The sequence below is a fragment of the Miscanthus floridulus genome, chromosome 11 (genome assembly GCF_019320115.1).
Source record: "Miscanthus floridulus cultivar M001 chromosome 11, ASM1932011v1, whole genome shotgun sequence".
NCBI lineage: Eukaryota > Viridiplantae > Streptophyta > Magnoliopsida > Poales > Poaceae > Miscanthus > Miscanthus floridulus.
Window position 1 is genome coordinate 63,394,894 of NC_089590.1, and position 19,187 is coordinate 63,414,080.

The 19,187-nt window shown below is 45.1% G+C and overlaps 2 protein-coding genes and 1 pseudogene across 2 annotated transcripts; 2 read left to right on the plus strand and 1 right to left on the minus strand.

Moving 5' to 3' along the window:
• Positions 1-294: 294 nt before the first annotated feature.
• On the plus strand, positions 295-5,903 carry LOC136492072 (protein NRT1/ PTR FAMILY 4.5-like; annotated as a pseudogene).
• A 736-nt stretch (positions 5,904-6,639) lies between these two features.
• Positions 6,640-13,028, plus strand: LOC136493252 (probable aquaporin TIP3-2). The gene is made up of 3 exons (XM_066489314.1): positions 6,640-6,838; positions 6,969-7,219; positions 12,508-13,028. Exons 1-3 carry the CDS (start codon positions 6,694-6,696, stop codon positions 12,925-12,927), a joined length of 816 nt encoding a protein of 271 aa, XP_066345411.1. The 5' UTR covers positions 6,640-6,693; the 3' UTR covers positions 12,928-13,028.
• A 1,762-nt stretch (positions 13,029-14,790) lies between these two features.
• LOC136492073 (uncharacterized) lies at positions 14,791-18,816 on the minus strand. The gene is made up of 6 exons (XM_066488221.1): positions 18,691-18,816; positions 17,384-17,589; positions 17,078-17,258; positions 15,564-15,649; positions 15,369-15,454; positions 14,791-15,011 (listed from the first exon to the last, which is right to left on the minus strand). Exons 1-6 carry the CDS (start codon positions 18,814-18,816, stop codon positions 14,791-14,793), a joined length of 906 nt encoding a protein of 301 aa, XP_066344318.1.
• Positions 18,817-19,187: the final 371 nt, after the last annotated feature.

Consider the following 19,187-nt stretch of genomic DNA (forward strand, 5'->3'; position numbering starts at 1 on the left):
AATAGAAAATTATTGTGCTATCCATATACACATTGCATGTTTGTATGCACCAGCATACATGGCAACGAGCAAAAGGAAAGAGAATTAACACAGAAGGAAAGAGAATTAAGACAAAAGGAACATCTTTGCAATTCTGAGAACCTTGCCAAATCTGCCTATATTTAATTAATTCCCCTCTTTGCATTTGCAAAAGGGACAGCTTTTTCCTCCTTTCATTTGGTTTCACGCTCACGTTTTCCATCGCTCTCGCTTGTTGTTTCTTACGTGAACCATAGTTGATGTCATTTGTCTTCCATGGCTCAGCCTCCTAATCCCAAGAGAAGGTCCCTACCTCTCCCTGACTGGAGATCCGGCCTGCCAGAGGATCTTCTCGAGTCCATCGGGCAGCGTCTCGCATCAGGCCACGACGCGGCGTCCTTCCGATCCGCTTGCACCCTATGGCGTGCCGCCGTCCCGTTCGCGACCTTCGGGCCGCTCCTGCTGCTCCCGTTCGACCCCGACTCGGACCACGCCGGCTTCTACTACGTCCCGGAGAAGAAGGTCTTGTCCAAGACGCTGCCCAACGTGCGCGGCAAGGTGGCGTGCGGCTCCTCATGTGGGTGGCTGGCGCTCATGGACGAGGCGGCGTCCGTGACGCTGCTAAATCCATTTGCCGGTGCCTGTGCCCCCCGCGTTGAGCTCCCGCCAGCAGGCGAACACGTCGTGGCGGCGTCCTCATCGGAACGCGTGTCTAGGGTCCACGGCCGGTGGGTCCTCCATCCCACCAACGGCTACGGGGACGCGGATGCCGCAGGTAGAGCCGTCAAGCTAGAAGACATGAGGGACGTGTTCTTCCATGAGATCGTGCTCTCGGCGCTGCCTGACGCCGTCGGCCGCGAGTGCGTGGCCATGGCCATGCTTGGGTGCTCCACGGAGGTCACGTTCTGCTAGGTTGGAGTCGACAGCGCATGGACGCTGCTCGACACCAAACTGGAGTTCTCCGTGGGGTCCATCGTCCACTGCCAAGATAAGTTCTTGCCGATCGACTGCACTGGAGAAATCTCCGTCTACAGCAGCAACGCCGCCGGCGCTACTCCTACCGCGACGCTGCTGCCATCGCTGTCGCCACTTACGGGGCTCTGCCACCGCAGCTACTTGGAATCAAATGGTGAGCTGCACATTGTGGGTGCCATGGTGAGCACGTTCCACGAGACACAGAACTTCACCTGCAGCAGCGTGATCTACAAGTGCAACCTCCAAGATCGTACGCCGGAGTGGTCCAGGGTGAGGGACATCGGTGATCAGACATTGTTCGTGTCTAAACATTTCAATGAAAGCTTTAGTAGAACAAGTGTATCCAAGTACAAGAAGAATAAAATCTACATGTCTGAGCCATTGTATGGGGATCCATACGACTTGGTCCATCAACGGGAGATCGTTGATATTGCTACCGGCGCATCCGAAGTGAAGCCCGTCCAGGAAAAGATGCAGGGTTCCGAGGCTCTAGGTTGGATTCGACCCAATCTCTGGAAGCTCTAGAGTTTGTGAGCCTGCAACGCCGCGCACTCCGTGACTGTGTTAAATTCATAAACTTTACTTTTTGGATTAAATGTCACTTTAATGTTGATATTTAATTTAACAGTATTGTTATCTTATCGTGCGATCCGTGTGTTTTTAGTATAAATTATTAGTTATCCCGTAGCAACGCACGGACACGCTACCTAGTTAAAGGATAAAGGATGAAGATTCAGCATTTGTGCTCGTGGCATTCCAAGGTAAATATAGCCACCGTGTTGTCGTTTGCTCATGTTATGTTTAAAACGATTCTTGTTTCACTATGCTCATAGGGCCTGTTCGAGCTCCGGTTTCATATTGATGTCTTTCCAAAACCCACTCCCAATTCTTATTTTTTGACAAGAGTGGAAAACAAAATCTCTGACAACTCCCTATCTCAATTCCCAATCTTTCTGCACTTGGGAAAATCAACCCAATCGTGTAGAAATATATACATGCGTATTGATTGGCCAATTTATATCGACCAATCTTGAGTTGGAAGGATGTGAGAAAGAATAAAGAGCAGGACATGGTTCTTAATGAAATATACAAGAGAGAAAAAGTACAAGAGAGAAAGAAAATATAAAAATGGGTACCGTGATTTGGAAATAGTCTAGAATTTCTGATGGTGTCTTCTATATTTTAGGAGTGTGTTTTTGAACACTTTTGGAGGAACAAACAAAAATGCTTTTAACTTTTTTTAGTCACTTCAAAAACTCATTGATATACTAATTGTTTTTTTTGAACTATTGGTGATGCTCCAAGTTGCCCGCGAGCTGCGAGGCTGTGAACCAAATAAGCCATTGGTGCATCTCCAGAACCAGAAGTCCTGTTCTACCTCCTATAATTAAGCTGTTACTTGAGATGCTCTGAACTTGAGTGCAATTCATAGTCTAAATTTTCTCCTCAAACTCTAAAACTAGACAAATTGGTTCCTTCGATTCTTAAAATTGTTTAAACTATCTTTTTTATTTTAGTTACACTTTTCAAGGTTGTTTTGTCATTTTTAAAATTAAAAAAGATGGCTGATAAGTTTTTTAAACCACAAAAAATCTCTATGCTTAAAGTTCTGGGGAAAAAATCGAGAAATAGATTGGGACACAATAGATCCAAATCAAATATCTATAGCTCATGAAAATATAACTAAAATCTTGAAGAAATTAGTTTCAGAATCTAAAAAAATAAGAAAATATCCAAAAAATAGAAAAAATTGGAAAACATTCTAATCCATGTCTAACTATGTTTTAAAATATTTCCACAGTAAAAAATATGAGATGCGACAACAATGAATGCATTCAACATTAATGTATTTGGATTCATGTTGGTTCTATCTCATATTAATGCTATGTGGTGTGTTTTCAAAAACGTGTTTGGATATTATTAGAATGTTTTATTATTTTTTCTGAATTTCTTGGATATTTTCATAGAGCTAACTCTAATTTCTAGAAGCTTTAGATATGACATGAGGATTACTATATACTTAATTTAGGTTCTTGTGTCCCAATCTATCTATAGGATTTTTCTTGAAGATTTATAAGTTTAGAGATATCTTTTGTTGTCTAAAAACCTTATTAAATGTATACTAGGATTTTTTAATTAAAAATGACAAAATCATCTTGGAGGTCACTTCTAACCGGAGCATGGAGTTAACTTGAATGGTTTTGAAAGTCGAAGGATCTATGAGAACTGCTCCCGTGCACCTCTTTTAGAAAATAGTACAAATCCCGTGTGGGCCAGGCCCTAGCCCTACTCCCGCCCGATGCGGTTTGGATCTCATGTCATGTCATGCCATGCCTGCCTCTGAGGCTCCTCTCGTCTCTCGAGCGTAGCGGCGGCAGCTATTCACGACGGCGGCGGCCCCGCGGCACTGCCACCAAGTCGGCCAATGCGGAATGACGATACGTCATCTTCGCCCCTATCTCATTCTGTGCTCCCAATTCCATCGTCTATTATTAGATTATTAGATTAGGATCATCCTTTAATAATTTAACAGTATTGGTGCATGCATTTCTGAACCAAGGGCTACGGATTGCTCACTCTGCAATCCCACTTCCCTTGGCTCCACCCGGCACCCTGCAACAACTCATCCGAAGCAGCAGCGGACGCAACAAGCAGAAGCAGCTGCAGGCAGTTCTGTCGGTCCTTGGTTCTCTCGCACGGGTAAGCTGCTCACGGCATTCTCACACACACTACGGCTGAAGGTAGAAGAGGAAGAAAGAACAGAGCGTGCGCACACAGCACAAGCATTATCATTGACTGGAGCTCTGCAGAGGAGATATAAAACTGAACTCACTCACTTACTGAATTATAGTGGAAAGCTATATATATAACTCTACCCATCTAATCATAGTATACAGACATGTCAGACTGTCATGTTGCTACAGTAATTAGATGTGACAGCAGATCTAGCTTTGACGCCTGCCCCTGCCACAGCTACAGTATAACAGCAGAGGAGTCCTTCCGACGTCTACTCCTGCTACGCATACGGAGCGAGGAGCAGCAGATTACTTTATAAGGTCGACGGCCGGAGGTCCGCGCTGCTGTACATAGCCCTGTACAGCGTCATGGGCGACTGCATACCTGCCCTGGGCTCCGATCAGTTCGACGGCGACAACCCCTCGGAGGCTCGGCAGCAGTCGAGCTTCTTCAACTGGTTCACCTTCTGCCTGTCCATCGGGTCCATCACCGGCAGCAGTCGAGTTTCGTCGTGTGGCTCGAGGACACCAGAGGATGGGACATTCGCTCCGTTCGCTTCGCTGAAAAAACAAGCTAAATTAAACACTGTTTCGGCTAATTTAACGTGAGAGAAAAATATTATTCCTGCTAAAAAAAAAGCTGAAAAAACGGATCGTGACGAAGCGAACAGCGCCCTCTTGATTCTCGTCGGGTTGCTGGTTTCTGCCGCTGGCCTCCCTTTGTACCGCAACCGTGTGCCTCAAGGCAGCGCCCTAACCAGAGTCCTGCAGGTTGCTTGGATTGGACATGCTATCTCTCGTTTGATTCATGGCCGTAACTGATTTGCAAATGTATATATGGGCGCGTTTAGTTCTGCAAATTTTGTATAGTGTACGATTCTCCACTGTAGTATTTCGTTTGTATTTGTGAATTATTGTCCAAACATTGACTAATTAGGCTAAAAAGATTCGTCTCGCAAAGTTAAAGCAAACTGTGCAATTAGTTTTTGATTTCGTCTATATTTAGTACTCCATGCATGTACCGCAAGTTTGATGTGACGGGAAATTTTCATTTTGTATAGTGTACTTTTGGAGAACTAAACCAGGGCTATATCAGACTCATCATCGATACTGTCTACTGCCTCCCAGGTTTTTGTTGTGGCGTTCAAAAACAGGAAGCTTGAGCTTCCTGAGAAGATGGAAGAAACACAGCAAAATAACAGCCTAAAGTAAGTGCTGCAGATATTCCTTTGATGCTATATTGAAATGAAAGCCTGCGTATATACTGCAGAGAGTTTAATTTTTCTGTGGTCCACATGGTCTACATACGCATGCATGCGCATCTAAAGTTTTATTACATGCATGGTGTACCAGATTTCTGGACAAAGCCTGTGTGAAGATCAACACCGGAGGAGAAGGAGATGGACCTTGGTCGGTCTGCAGCGCGGCAAAAGTAGAGGAGACCAAGATCGTTCTACGCATGCTGCCTCTCGTCTTCAGCTCAACGGTGGCCCACGTATCGAACTCTCTGCTAATCGCGTTCACCGTCCAGCAGAGCGCGACGACGAACACGAAGCTGGGGAAGGTGCACGTCTACCCCGCGATGCTCTTCATCATCCCCTCCATCTTCCAGATGCTGATGCTGGTGCCTACGACCGGCTCCTCGTGCCGCTGCTGCGGCGGCGCATGGGCTACACGGGGGGCATCACGCAGCTGCAGCGCGTCGCCATGGGCTTCCTGGCCGCGTCCGTCGCCCCGGCCGTCGCGGCGGTCGTCGAGAGGAAGAGGAAGGGCACGGTGGCGGCCGGCGGCCACATCTCCCTCTTCTGGCTGGCGCCGCAGTTCTTCCTGATCGGCGTGGAGGACACCACCGCCTTCGTGGGTCTGCTTGAGTCCTTCACCGCCGAGGCGCCCAACGGCATGAAGTCCATCGGCGTGGCGTTCTTCTGGTGCCATGCCGGGATGGCCTCGCTGCTGGTGAGGCTGGTGAATAGGATCACCCACAGCAGCAGTGCCCCTGGGTGGCTGGAGGGGAAGGACCTCAACAGCAGCCACCTTGATCTCTTCTACTGGGTTGTCACGGCTGTGTCATTTCTTGGCTGGCTCAGTTACCTCGACTGGGCCAAGAGGTACAAGTACCGACAGGATCCACGGATTTCCACCAAGTCCCCCGATGAGGACGGCTATATGCCTTGAAGCATGGGTGGGTGCTACAGCGCTGATCGCATGCCACTGTCAACTGTGAATAGTACTCCTCTCCATCAAAATGATCTGTCTGTCTGTATCATGAGTTGCAAGACTACTCCTATATTAGAAGACCATGAATATGTTGTGTGTGCCGTGTTTGTTCGCCAAGGTGCTGAAAAAAAGGCCTCATATTCGACGGAGTACTTCTCTTCTTCTTTTTTATTAAAAACGCATCGGGCGGGGACAATAACACCCGCTTGGGCATCAGCTATGTAATACTCATACAATTGACGCATACATGTTGGCAAATCTCTAATCTCCGCTTTGGTTTCGATCAAAGGTTTGCCTTTTTTATACTACTAGTGTTTTATAGTTCGAGGAGAAACTTTTTTTTTTGAAACAGAGCTTTCATTACTCTTCGGTCACAGCCAAATCGCTGGACACAAACTCCTCAGTTCGAGGAGAAACTTAAGACTGTAACGAAAGCTGCAAAAGTGATTTTCCCCCTTTCGGCAGGGTTGTTTGGACTTGGACCTGATTTCATGTGGGCCTGTAGCTCTTTCTGGGCCCAGGAGAGCAAGTGGCTCGATGATCAGCAGTCAGCACCGTGGAGACGTGACTCTCCCCCCACGTGTCACTTGCCCCTGTCCACCTGTCCCCTCCGGAGCTGCGTCTCGGACTGCAAAGAGCTCCCCAGCTAACATTTCCGGCACCGGAAAGCAGAGTGACACTCAACACTCGACACTGCAGAAATCAGATTCGGAGCTTCCGGAAAAAAAGGCAGGCAGTAGCGTCGACCATGCTGCCAGGTCGCCACCCGGCGCGCCGTGCCGACACCGCCGGGACGGGGCCGCTCCTGCCGGACGCCACCCGCGCGGCGGTGGCGGAGTTCGTCGCCACGGCCATGTTCGTGTTCGCCGCTGAAGGCTCCGTCTACGGCCTCTGTACGCGAACCTGAACACGCATGCAAACAAACAACTTTTAGGATTTACGTGCACGCACGCACGCAACGCAGGCATTCGGTGCTGTTCTGAACTGCGACGCTTGACGATTTTCCGTTCGTCTGATTTGCAGGGAAGCTGCACAAGGACGACACGGCGACGCCGGGCAGCCTGCTCGCGGTGGCCATCGCGCACGCGCTGGCGCTGGTGGCCGCGGTGGCGGTCGCGAGCAACGCGTCGGGTGGGCACGTCAACCCAGCGGTCACGTTCGGCCTGCTCGTGGGCCGACGCATCTCCTTCGGGCGTGCCGCCGTCTACTGGCTCGCGCAGCTGCTCGGCGCCGTGGTCGCGTCGTTGCTGCTCACGCTCGTCTCCGGAGGCACGGTAATTCGCTTTGCCCATGTCAAATACTACTGTTTTACGTTTGATTAAATATCCTTCAAATTTGGCAAAATATGTCATAGAATATTTTAAGCGGTTGCTTGGCTTACTGATAGTGCCAAACGCCGAAACACCAGAACAGCACGTCAATATTGAGGTCACACTATCCGTTGTCTTTTTCGTCTTGCGTGCTTGCCGCGTACTTGTACGCGTCATGCCCGCCACGTCTCACTCTTTGCATGCATGTGTGGCATGCCTTTGTCCTGCAGCGCCCCGTGGGCATCGGGCTGTGAAATTTTCGTATTTTGGTCTTTTTTGAAAATAATTTTTAGAAAAATACCAACGCCAAAACATTTTCTAAAAATAGACCATTTTTAGGCGTCTTAGCACATGACGTCGAGATATGAGGCTCGGCGTCGTGTCACTCGACGCCGAGGTATTGCCACGTCACGGACGACCGGGGTCGTCGTCGACACGTTGGCGCGTGGGTCCGAGACGTCGGCGTCGTGTCAGCCGACGCCAAGTCCCCAACCTCGCCACATGTTAATCACTTTTGTTAAGAAAAAACATTGAATTGTAGTGGAAACTTGTACAACTTTGTTTTATTACCTGCAACAGTGTGATGCACCCTGACATTGTAGCGTGCGCGCCTCCAGGACGGCGGCAAGCCTCGCAAAGCTGACGGTACAGGAAGGCAAGTATAGCCGAGCCCCAACTCCTATTGCCGGCATCCTCCCAGTTCAAAAGGCACGGGATGTACATCCAGGACGTCGTGTCTCCAGTGCCGTCAGGGAAGAGAACCGTACCTAACATGTGGAGGACGTAGGCCCAACAGTAGTATGTCACAGTCTCGGCGTCTACGTTGGGTGGGCACTCCCGAAACTGCTGACGAAGCCACCTCAGGGACACCCCACTGCTGCGCCGTTTCTTGCCAGCCTCAACTGCCGCTAGGGGCCGTCCCAAGAAGTGCTCAACCCGCTGCTGCCATCCTTCAGACTCCGTGTCTCCTGTCACTGGGAATCCTCGGATTTTGACTCCAATGATCATGGCAACGTCCTCGAGAGTGACCGTCATCTCCCCGCATGGTAGGTGAAAGCTGTTTGTCTCCGGACGCCACCGATCTATCAACGCCATCAGCGCCGCTGGGTTGAAAGGTAACGTGCCTCGACGACAAACACGAGCAACGGTAGCAAGGTTCGCCGGCTTCAGGAGGGGCGTGTACCTCTCGTCGTAGACCATGGTCGTAGAGGCCTCATGTGTCATTGGCCTCAGCACATTCAAAACCTGCAAAAAAAAGACAAGCATGAAAAAGTATTAGTTCATATCACTTTATAAAGAGCATGGACTATAGAGCAAAACATGAACAATGCAATATTTTCATACGAATTGTTAATATACCTCTCCGTTCTCGATCCTCCGAGCCCGGTGGTGCTCATCGAACCTTGGATTAAGAAGGGGGAACCGATCCATCCTGCAACATAAGCAATGCCAAACCATTAGTATAAGTTAAAGCATGTGTATGTGGTACGAAGTAACATAAAAATAAAAAAAAAACAAAAGTAAACAAATGTACCATTACACAAAGCAATTCTAGTAGCTAGCTTGATGGATACCTGTTGTCTAAGTAGTTCAGGACATTTTCTCTTATTGTGGCCCGGCTTATGGCAACCAGAGCAACGGCTCTTTTGGGTGTCCTCTACAAAATATCTCCCAACCTTACTCGTGGTTGATCTACCTTTCGTGGCTCGGTCCATGTCCATCCTGAACCGCTTCCGCCGTCTAGGTCCTCTACTCTTCCAGAGTAAACCAAGATCAGCCACATACTTGGGGCCATCATAAGTAGGCCATTGACTCTCATCAAGAAATGGCTCGAACTGAGGATTCCAGGTGCTCATTAGGTTCCTCAAAGAGAACTCCGCGGCCATACGGGGAGGGACCTCAGGGTCAACATGTCTAAGGCGACAGGCTGTAATCATGTGGGAGCAAGGCCTATGGTATATGATCGGTTTTCCACACGTACACTTGTTCTCATTGATCACTACTTTATGTTTTCGAGCACCCCGGTCTTCACCACCAATGTTAGTTCCGCCACCCTCTAGAATCTCATATCCATGGTTGATCGGATCGAAACATGAACCCTTCTGTCGTTTAGACTTTTTCTTTGAGAAAGCTAGTTCCTGAGATGCTAAAAGTGACCAAGCTTTGCCTGCTGTCCATAGAGACCTCGCATGCTTCTTCCTCGAAACGAACCAAGAATTCAACTTGTAGAAGGTGAATGAGGCAATAGCAGTCACAGGCAGACCACGACAACCTCTTAGAAGGCTGTTGAACATCTCTGCCATGTTATTAGTCATGAAGCCCCATCTCCAACCACTCGTGTCATATGCAAGTGACCACTTATCCTTCGACGCCATCAACTCGCTCAAGAATTGCCTGCCATCAACATTTGTGGCTAACTTCAGGGCATCTAACTTGTCTTTGAATAATTGAACCTCTTGCTGCCTGCAAACCTCCTCAAATAATTTGAAGTTGTCCTTTGTGTGATCACGCCTTATAAGATTCTGAGCAAGATGTCTGGTGCACCACTGGTGATGTATTTGGTCATAACTAGGAATCTCTTGTTCTACGGCATTCAGAATGCCAGCATGCCTATCGGATATCACACAAACATAACGTCCCAGACCAATTACCACTTGTCTTACTAGCCTGAGAAACCAACACAAACTATCCGTGTCCTCCTTCCGAACAATCGCAAAGGCCAATGGCACAAGCTGGTCCTCTTCATCTATCTCAATACAAATAAGTATTGTGCCTTCAAATTTTCCTGTAAGAAAGGTCCCGTCAATTGAGACGACGGGCCTGCAATGCTTGAATGCTTCGATGCTCTGCCCGAACGCCCAAAACGCCCTTCCAAATACCTGGCTACCATTCCTTGTTTCACCCTTCTTAGGTAAATACTCGAAGTGCATCCCAGGATTTACAGCCCTCATTGCGTTCAACATTACAGGGAGGCGCTCATAAGCTTCTTCCCAATTTCCAAATATTATTTCCAGTGCACGCTGCTTTGCCCTCCATGCTTTCCCATACTTGACATAGTAATTGTACCGTTGGAAGATGATCTCAACCAACGCAGACACCGTAATGGTTGGCATATGCTTCACCACGGGGCATAATTGCCTTGCAATGAACCTAGAATTGAGCTGCAGATGGTTCTCTTCTGCCTCAGTAGTGGCACAAACGTGTGGTTGCTTCACTGAGGTAATCTTCCATTTGCCTGCCTTCGTCTTCCTAGCACATACTCTCCAACCACATTGTTGTTCTTCACAAGCAACAGTGTACCTCTTCTCCTTGAATGAATTGATGACCCTAAAAGGTTGGTTGTATACAATGGAGTACTCTTGCAACCATGATTTCAACTCATCCATGGTAGCAAATAATATGCCCTTCTGTATATGAGGCAACCGCTAACATCAGACACAGTTGTATCACTTGGCCCACCATCAGCTATTGCCCTATGACCATGGCTAAGGTCCTCAAAATCACCAACTAGTGGATCTCTCTAAGGCAAGACCCTAGACAATATCTCTATTTCCCTAAAATTTAGACGACCAACAGGGCGATCGTCATCAGAGTCTTCGGCTATCTCCTCTACGAAGAACTCATCATCTCCAGCTATCTCCATGTCAAAACGGTTCGTAGCCCTAGCATCACCAAAGTCTTCTTCACTACTAAGATCATCTTCGTCGCTAAGCTCATCCTCAATAGAAAAGTCTCCGCTAGCGTCGTCCAAACCTTCTTCTGCATCAACAATTACATAATCACCATCCTCTTCATCACTATCATGATTGCCCTCACCATCGGCAACCGGATTCTCTTCCTCATCTCCACCGTAGCCTAGTTGTGTGATAAGTATTTCTTCTTCAGGCAAAGGACCATAACCTATGTGAGCGGGAGAAGATGGCCATGCTTCGAAGTTATCATTTCCTAAGCCGGACTCCTTACTTACTACTAAATCCAAAGACCGCACTTCTGAGGCCAATACAACTGCCTTGTAATCATTCCATTCAGTCTCGCTTGTAATTTTGAGCAACCGCTTGATCCGAGGACCCTTCGATGACCCAACATCTATGACACCTTCAAACTGAACATGCACGTCTCCTTCATTCCAGCCTAACATAACATTCACTCGCTCCACTAACTGGGTCAAAGATGGTGTTTCAGAAAAAATCAACAACTCCTCACACATGTCCAGAAATTCCAAACTATCATCTCTTATCCTAACAATACGGCCTCCATGATGCAACCTCACTAATTTATCCATCTACAGCCATCACACAACAAGTAGTGTAACATATGAATATATCATGCGAGTTTCAATCCAATAAGTATAAACTAAAATATATCATTTCATCGTTTTTCAACGACAACAACATAATCATTTCTAGTCATAACAAATTGAAATGTAATGACCAACAAATAAATAAAATACATAGTAACCCTAATGACCAACAAATAACTAACCCTAATGACACCTACAATAAACAAATAACCCTAATTACCAAAATAACTAGAAACCAAACTAACCTAACATGTTCATCATATAAAACAGTTAAACAACAATGCACTCAATCATCCTAAGCCATACATTTTATAAATGCAAACACAAATATACCAAATCACCAAACATCCATGATTCCACATGATTAGGGACAATGTAAGCACATCTACACAGATAGAATGGAGGAGGGGAGGGACCATTACCTCGAGGAAGCTTCGGGAGCCGAGATCGTGGCACCGGGGGTCGATTTTGGAGGTTAGGGTTTGCTGGCGGCGCGGGGGAGAAGAGAAAGAGAGGGAGGCCGGCGGTTTCAGAATGGAGGGAGGAAGAAGAAGGGGCCTCGGCGCGGCCTAAAGGGTCCAGACCTCGGTGTTGAGTCGGGTCACGCCGAGGTCTAGAGGCTCGGCATTAAGTGACCCAACGCCGAGCTTCTGGGCCACCGTGCTTTGTTGGGCCGCCTGGGCCGCGCTCCAGATGGGGCCAGAGCTCGGCGCGCAGTCCAACCGCGTCGAGGTTGGGGACTTGGCGTCGGCTGACACGACGCCGACGTCTCGGACCCACGCGCCAACGTGTCGACGACGACCCCGGTCGTCCGTGACGTGGCAATACCTCGGCGTCGAGTGACACGACGCCGAGCCTCATATCTCGGCGTCATGTGCTAAGACGCCTAAAAATGGTCTATTTTTAGAAAATGTTTTGGCGTTGGTATTTTTCTAAAAATTGTTTTCAAAAGAGACCAAAATACGAAAATTTCACCATCGGGCTCGTCCGCGGCATCCACGAGCGGCACGCGCTCCTGCTCGAGGCCGTCATGACGTTCGGGCTCATGTACGTCGTGTACGCCACCGCGGTGGACCACCGGAGCTGGGGCGGCTCGACGACGGTCGCGATCGCGCCCCTCGCCATCGGCTTCGTCCTGGGCGCGAACATCCTCGCCGGCGGCCCGTTCGACGGCGCGGCGATGAACCCGGCGCGGGCGTTCGGGCCCGCGCTCGTCGGCTGGAGCTGGCGCCACCACTGGGTCTACTGGGTCAGGCCACTGATCGGCGCCGGGCTGGCTGGCGCGTTGTACGAGTCTGTCATGGTTGAGCAGGAGCCTGAGGCGCCGACAGCGGCAGCTCCTCGGATGCCTGTTGCCTCTGAGGAGGACTAGTGATGTGATGAGATGTACTGTACTCCTATCGTTTGTATATTCACTGTATCTGTATCGGTATGTGTATGTGTACGTACGCGAGCAGCAAAGAAAAAAAAGTTTTACATGGAATGGAGCCAAGCACAGCTCCAGAGTCCAGACAGGACTTTCGCACAGCACAGATCCAGACCTGTAGTTTTGATGATCCTTGCCTGAACATGACACTATGGACTTTAATTTTTTGTCAGACATTTTTTTTTCGTTTGTAATACAATAAATAAAGCGTATAGCATATGTTTAGTTCATATAAAAGACAAAGTCGACACTACAATAGAAAAATATACCAGTGATCTAAGTGTTGTTTAGATCACATAGAGTTGTTTGGCTCTCGTAAATGGTTTTCATTCCAAGCCATATGTGTCCTTATGTATTCCAATTAGATCATATCCAAATCAAATAAAACAATTGGGAGGATATTATCAGTATTTTTTTCTGCAACACAAAAGCTTTGGATCCCATTCAAAACTAAAATATGAATGTGCTTTATAATTGGAAGGCTATGGTTAATATTTTTCATCTAAAAGAATGCAACATCACAAAATATTATAATTTATTTCAAATATACATTGAATTGATGCGAATGCTAATCTAGTGAGGACCCATTTGCTTAGCTTTTATTGGTATGCATTTAAAGTTTTACTCCAGATCATTGTTGGACATATGTTTGGGAAGTTTGTATTACTGCCATCAAGAGGAATGATAACTCACACTAGTCAAAAGAGCAGTTTTGCATGATTTATAGGCAAATCATTTATGCATTCTAAATTTATTGTTACACTAGTCAAAATGATAGTTCCACATGATTTTTAGGCAAATTATTTTGGTGTTCTAAATTTGTTGTTGACTATATAATTAAGATAATGCTACCAACCACACCATAAATAAAAACAATACAAACATATACCAATTTGAACTAATTGATTGTTGGCCATATCTTTAGGAAATTTTCATAGTTGGGTCACAATAAATGATACAAAGTCATACCAACTTTGTGTTGATTACAATTCAATAGTTAATATAATTAGCTATCTAATTTATCAATAATTATATCATTTCTATCAAATAAAAATGCGTTCAACTTGCTCTATGCATGGAAATAGGTATTGCATATTGTGTACCGCAGGGTCCACCACAACGTGAACGTCGAGACTATTGGAAATGAATGTTGCTAATATAGTGAAGAATAATTTTATATTTGTTTAAGTGATGTATTTAGATCCATGGTTCATTTGATTGTTGTCCATACATTTGGGAGTCCATATTATTATGCCAAAGAGAAAAGGAATGATAGCTTACATCAGGAAAGAGAGTAGTTTCACATGAAAAAATTATAACAAAGCATCAATAATGGAATATGTGAACAAGGATATCATTGTTTACAAAGAAGTGTAGTAGGGATCCAATTTTCATTCAAGTTTTGTAATGTATTTTGGTTTCCCCGAGTGTTATTATGCCTGGCAATGTCTGGCTTGACAAATATTCTAAGTCATTGCTCAATCTAAACTAAATTGACATAATGTTTTGATGCAAATTATATTGAGTGAAAGTAAGGCATTGTGTGCATAGTGCCTAGATGCATAAGCACAACTAGATAACAATAAACTCATCTAGAACTTTGAAGAGTTACATAAGAATGTATCATGCTATCCCAATGATTAAGCTCCAACGATACACACTATAACCATCACCAGTAAGCATTAATAAAAGGAAAATGGAAACAACTACTACAATCCTTCACGGCACGCGGAGAGGTGTTAAAAACAGCACATGACACACTTAGTCATCAATGACTATGAACTTGTTGATTAGTCTTGTTCATGTTATTCATTTGGAGTTGTATCTTTGGGAAAAGTAGTTGAAGTCGTGGTGGTGGATGTTGTGCTCCTTCAGCCATGACTGTGCCGCATCGAAGAGAGAGTAAATATGTTCTTGGTCACCAGAGTTTGGACTAGCCCACACTTCGGCATCTAACTTGTATGTTGCAAGGCCGAACGGGGCAAGTGCCATATGATTGAAGGCTTGCACACTATCTAAAGCAACAATATCTACAAGAATGTGTGACAATGTCATGCTTTGTCCAAAAAATGTTTACTAAAACAAAAATATTATACATTTCATCTTCCACATAACATGGCAAAACAAGATTTTACTGCTATATGATATATTATTGTTGGAATGGAAATGTATAGATAGTATATATGTTGCTTTGCAGAAAAGGTAATGGAAACAAAACATGTGTTGGAGGAACTTTAGGTCTTAATAGATTGGCAATAAAGAAGGAAAATGTGTGTGACTATAAACATAAAAACACACAATCAACCACTGATTTTTTATAAAAAAAATCCATAGAAAGAAAAGGAAATAAATATTCCTTATTACTACCATTTATAAGTGTTGCATACCTTTGCATGTTGAAAGGGTATGGTAGGTCAAAAAGCAAGTATTTAGATCTTTTTGATTCTTCACAGGGACACGACTTGTTGGATACCTAGAGGACAATAGAAGAGAGTAAAATTATGGTCATAATTTAAGGGAAATCCGTATATGTATAAATATTTATATTTCAAGATGGAAAGTAAGTGATTATGAAAAGTTACCAAAAAACCGACATCCAACTTGATGGTGAGAGCTCTGCACTGCTCAAAGATGATAGGGAAGGACAACCATAGCATAGATCATACACCTAAACACAATATAAGAAATACAAATAAGAAGATCATAAAAATAGGGAATTTCATGGACCACTAGAAAATTTCACATTTAAGTCTAACTCCACCTGATACTTTAGAGTTTTGCATGTGGATTTGCTAAAGAGACAACGGGCATGTTTGCTTGTGATTGTTGTAGCAACCGCTACGATCGCTACTGTAGCATTCACTTAGCAGTAACTGTTGCCCCACCATTTACAACCCATGCAGCCACATTTATGGGCCGGCCCATCTGTACCAAACACCCCCATCAACCTCGTGACTTTTCCTCTTAAAAAAGGTGTATCTAGTGATCGTAGGATCAAGATCAAACGGGCTCATCCTTGGGTTGTTCTCTATATATACAGCCCTCCCCTTCTATCGTCTCTACCTTAACCCTACCCACTCTTCCGCCGCCTTCACTCTACCCACATGTTATCTACCCAAAATTCCCCAATATAGGAAGGATTGTCTGCTACACCTATGGCTATCTAAGAGATAGATGATGGTGTCACTCATCTTCGTATCCCACGATGACCATCGTCTTCTTCACTTGCTATGGTGAGTCTTCCACCTCTAGAATCAACAACCTTTTTATGAAAAGCACCACTTGGTGCAGCCTTCACAGGAGGTCAGGTGCGGCCATGCGGGACGGGGGATCGAACCCCCACCGGCCAGTTCCTCCCTTGGAGCCTTCACCACTAGTCCAAGCCTATCTAGATCCAATCTCTTGTTTTCCCACAATCCTTTAATTTCTTTGTGCTCCACCAGATCAAAGCTAGAAACACAATATCCCTTTTGTTGTGCCCCCATCTTGATCCAAACTCTTTGTTATGCAGCACCTTTGCTTCCTCTGCACTCCCTTGGACCCAAGATAGCTATATTGTTATCGATGGTGTTGAACCTTGATCTAAATTTTAGTCCCCTCTAGCCTCAATTGTCTATACACTTACGTCGATCCAAGCTTGTGACGTCATTTCCATTGATGCCTGCCTTGATCTAGAATTTCATTTTGCCCAATCACTCTTTGTTGTCTTTACACCACCAAATCCAGGGTACCAACATCATTGCTAGAGATATGTAGACTTATTCTTTCTTATTTGGGAAAACAAATCTTGCGGTAGATAAATATAAACATCTTAAAATTAGTAAATTATGTATGCTAATAAATTTCTCTTCCCATCTGATATATGCAGGGGGAGTTGTGCATGTAGAAAAGTTTGAAACATGTGGATGACATAGAAGTTGCTAGATATAAAGCTATTGGAGCTACATACGCTGCAAGAGGGTATCTTTCAAGTATTTAGAACCTGATTCAACTTATGAAAGGATGCCAGACAAGGTATCTTAAGTGGTGTTCATATCATAAAGTGTGTAAATTTTGGAAAACATTAATTTTAGAAGTAAGGGGAGTTCAAGCATACCTTATCTACGAAAGGTATTCTTTCGTAAGGGGAGTCAGGTTCAAAATACTTGAAGAACAACTCCCCCTTGCTTTCAACTCCACTAGTGGACATGTTTGATGGTGCTTGATATCCATGAGTGTCCATCCAATTTAATGCACCATATTGGTTATCCTGATTGAATCTTCCATCATATAACATGCTGCAACCATTATGCCATAAATGATCATGTAAGCAACATTGGTACTTTAATCTTTCCTTTTTTATTTTTGTCAATTATGTAAAAAAGTTTTATGCAGATACTAGTACATGTATACTCGTGCGTACCTTTGTGAAGTAGGAACATTTGTCATGTTGGTGTACAATTGAATTGCCGAAAGGTATGGCACGAAGTATTGGACCACTGTCTCACCCGGAGCGATGCACACTGAAGTACCAACACCACAGGCGCTCCACTCATAGAACCTATTCCAAAGATCACCAAGGTAGAAAGCTTTGACTCCATCTGCAATCTTTTCATAATAGCCATTTGACTGCAATTACAAATAAGAATTCGATTTGTTTAGCTATCATGTCTTTAGATAAAAAAAGATGCATCATATCCCGAGTAAATTGTGTCCCTCATAAAAAAACATTGGATTTCGTAGCTCTAGTGAATCGTTGTACATGAGACTATGTGAACACAAAGGTAAGCAAATGTCCTTGCTAATGGAGTTTTTTTCCGCGATAATTTGAGAATGTGTGTGTTGTGGGGGTGGGGTCGAGGGTGAATCAATTCTAGCCAATCCCTATTTTGGAAGTTTCTATTAATTATGTAAGCAAGAAACATGTTTTTTATTTGTTGGGTGGGTGGTTTTTTTTGGGGGGGGGGGGGGGTGGTAGGTGGGAAGTGGTGGTTTGAAATATTGAATTATTGTACTGCATAGTCAATCTAGAAGAGATTCTGATCATTACTTAATGCCAGTTTTGTTCCCTGTTGAACAAAAGAGGTTGTGAGGTATAAGGTCCTTTGTGTTGGGATCTACCTATAGTATGGTCTAAGTGTTAGTTTTGACTTGAGGATTTTTTTTTTTTGCGAGAAGGGGAAAATATATTTTAGCTAGAAAAAGAAAACAAAAACACTAAATCTGGAAGAAAATTCTTAGGATTTACATAAACTAGGGCTCTGATCATAACCGTTAATTCGAATTATTGCGCAACTAACCATTTATAAACGGTCCACAACATGATACCCTCATAACGACATAACGGATAGTAACCACCCCGCAAATATACTTCGCGCCTAAAACATTTTGAACCTAAGCTTTAGACACAAATCACAGGCGACACTAGCAAGCCCACGAGGTAACATAAACAAAAACCAGCATCTAGCATATATAAATAAGAGACACAGTCTTGCCATGAGGAATAGTTTTCGCCCTTACAAGTCCATAGGCACAAAATCCTAATGTTACCCACATAGCTCTTGCACGCCATACCCAAGATCAAACGAAAGAGGCAGTATATCCGGACCAAATCAAAGAAAGTAGAGAGAAAGGGGAATCCGAAATCCAGCAAAACCACAATCTCACAAGATGTGAAGAGGATACATTCGTCAAAGCAAAATTTTACGAGCTAGTTCAAGATATGCTTACCAGTGGAAGGTAGGATGCCATAGGGACCATGTGCGCCTTGACCACCGGCGTAACACTGCCAAGAAAACACCTCAGATTGGAGTGGGTCCCCGCAGCCCCGTCAACAGCAGCATGGGTGCTCGCCATCTATCTCTATTCGTGCCCGAAATCGCCCTAGCTACAGTGCCTCTGGTCCAGCTTTTGCATCTGCAGACTTCAGAGTTCAGAGGGGGAGTGGAGGGGCTAAAGCTACGACGAACGTAGATGTGGTTTTTTCAGGGGCGAAGGAGCATTTTTGCGAATGTCATCAATGTTTTCCAAGCGAATTGTGCTATATCTCCCTCTGCCCACTCCAAGGATGTGCTAGCTCTTAATTACCTTCCAACTTTATGCCCTTTACCCATTGGTTTCCTTGCCTTTGGCCATGGCAGTTGGCGTCTTGGAGATATTGCTGAAGTGGCTTTTTTTGTGCATTATTTCTTCCAAATTTAGTTTTTGCGTTTTATCATTTTCTGAAA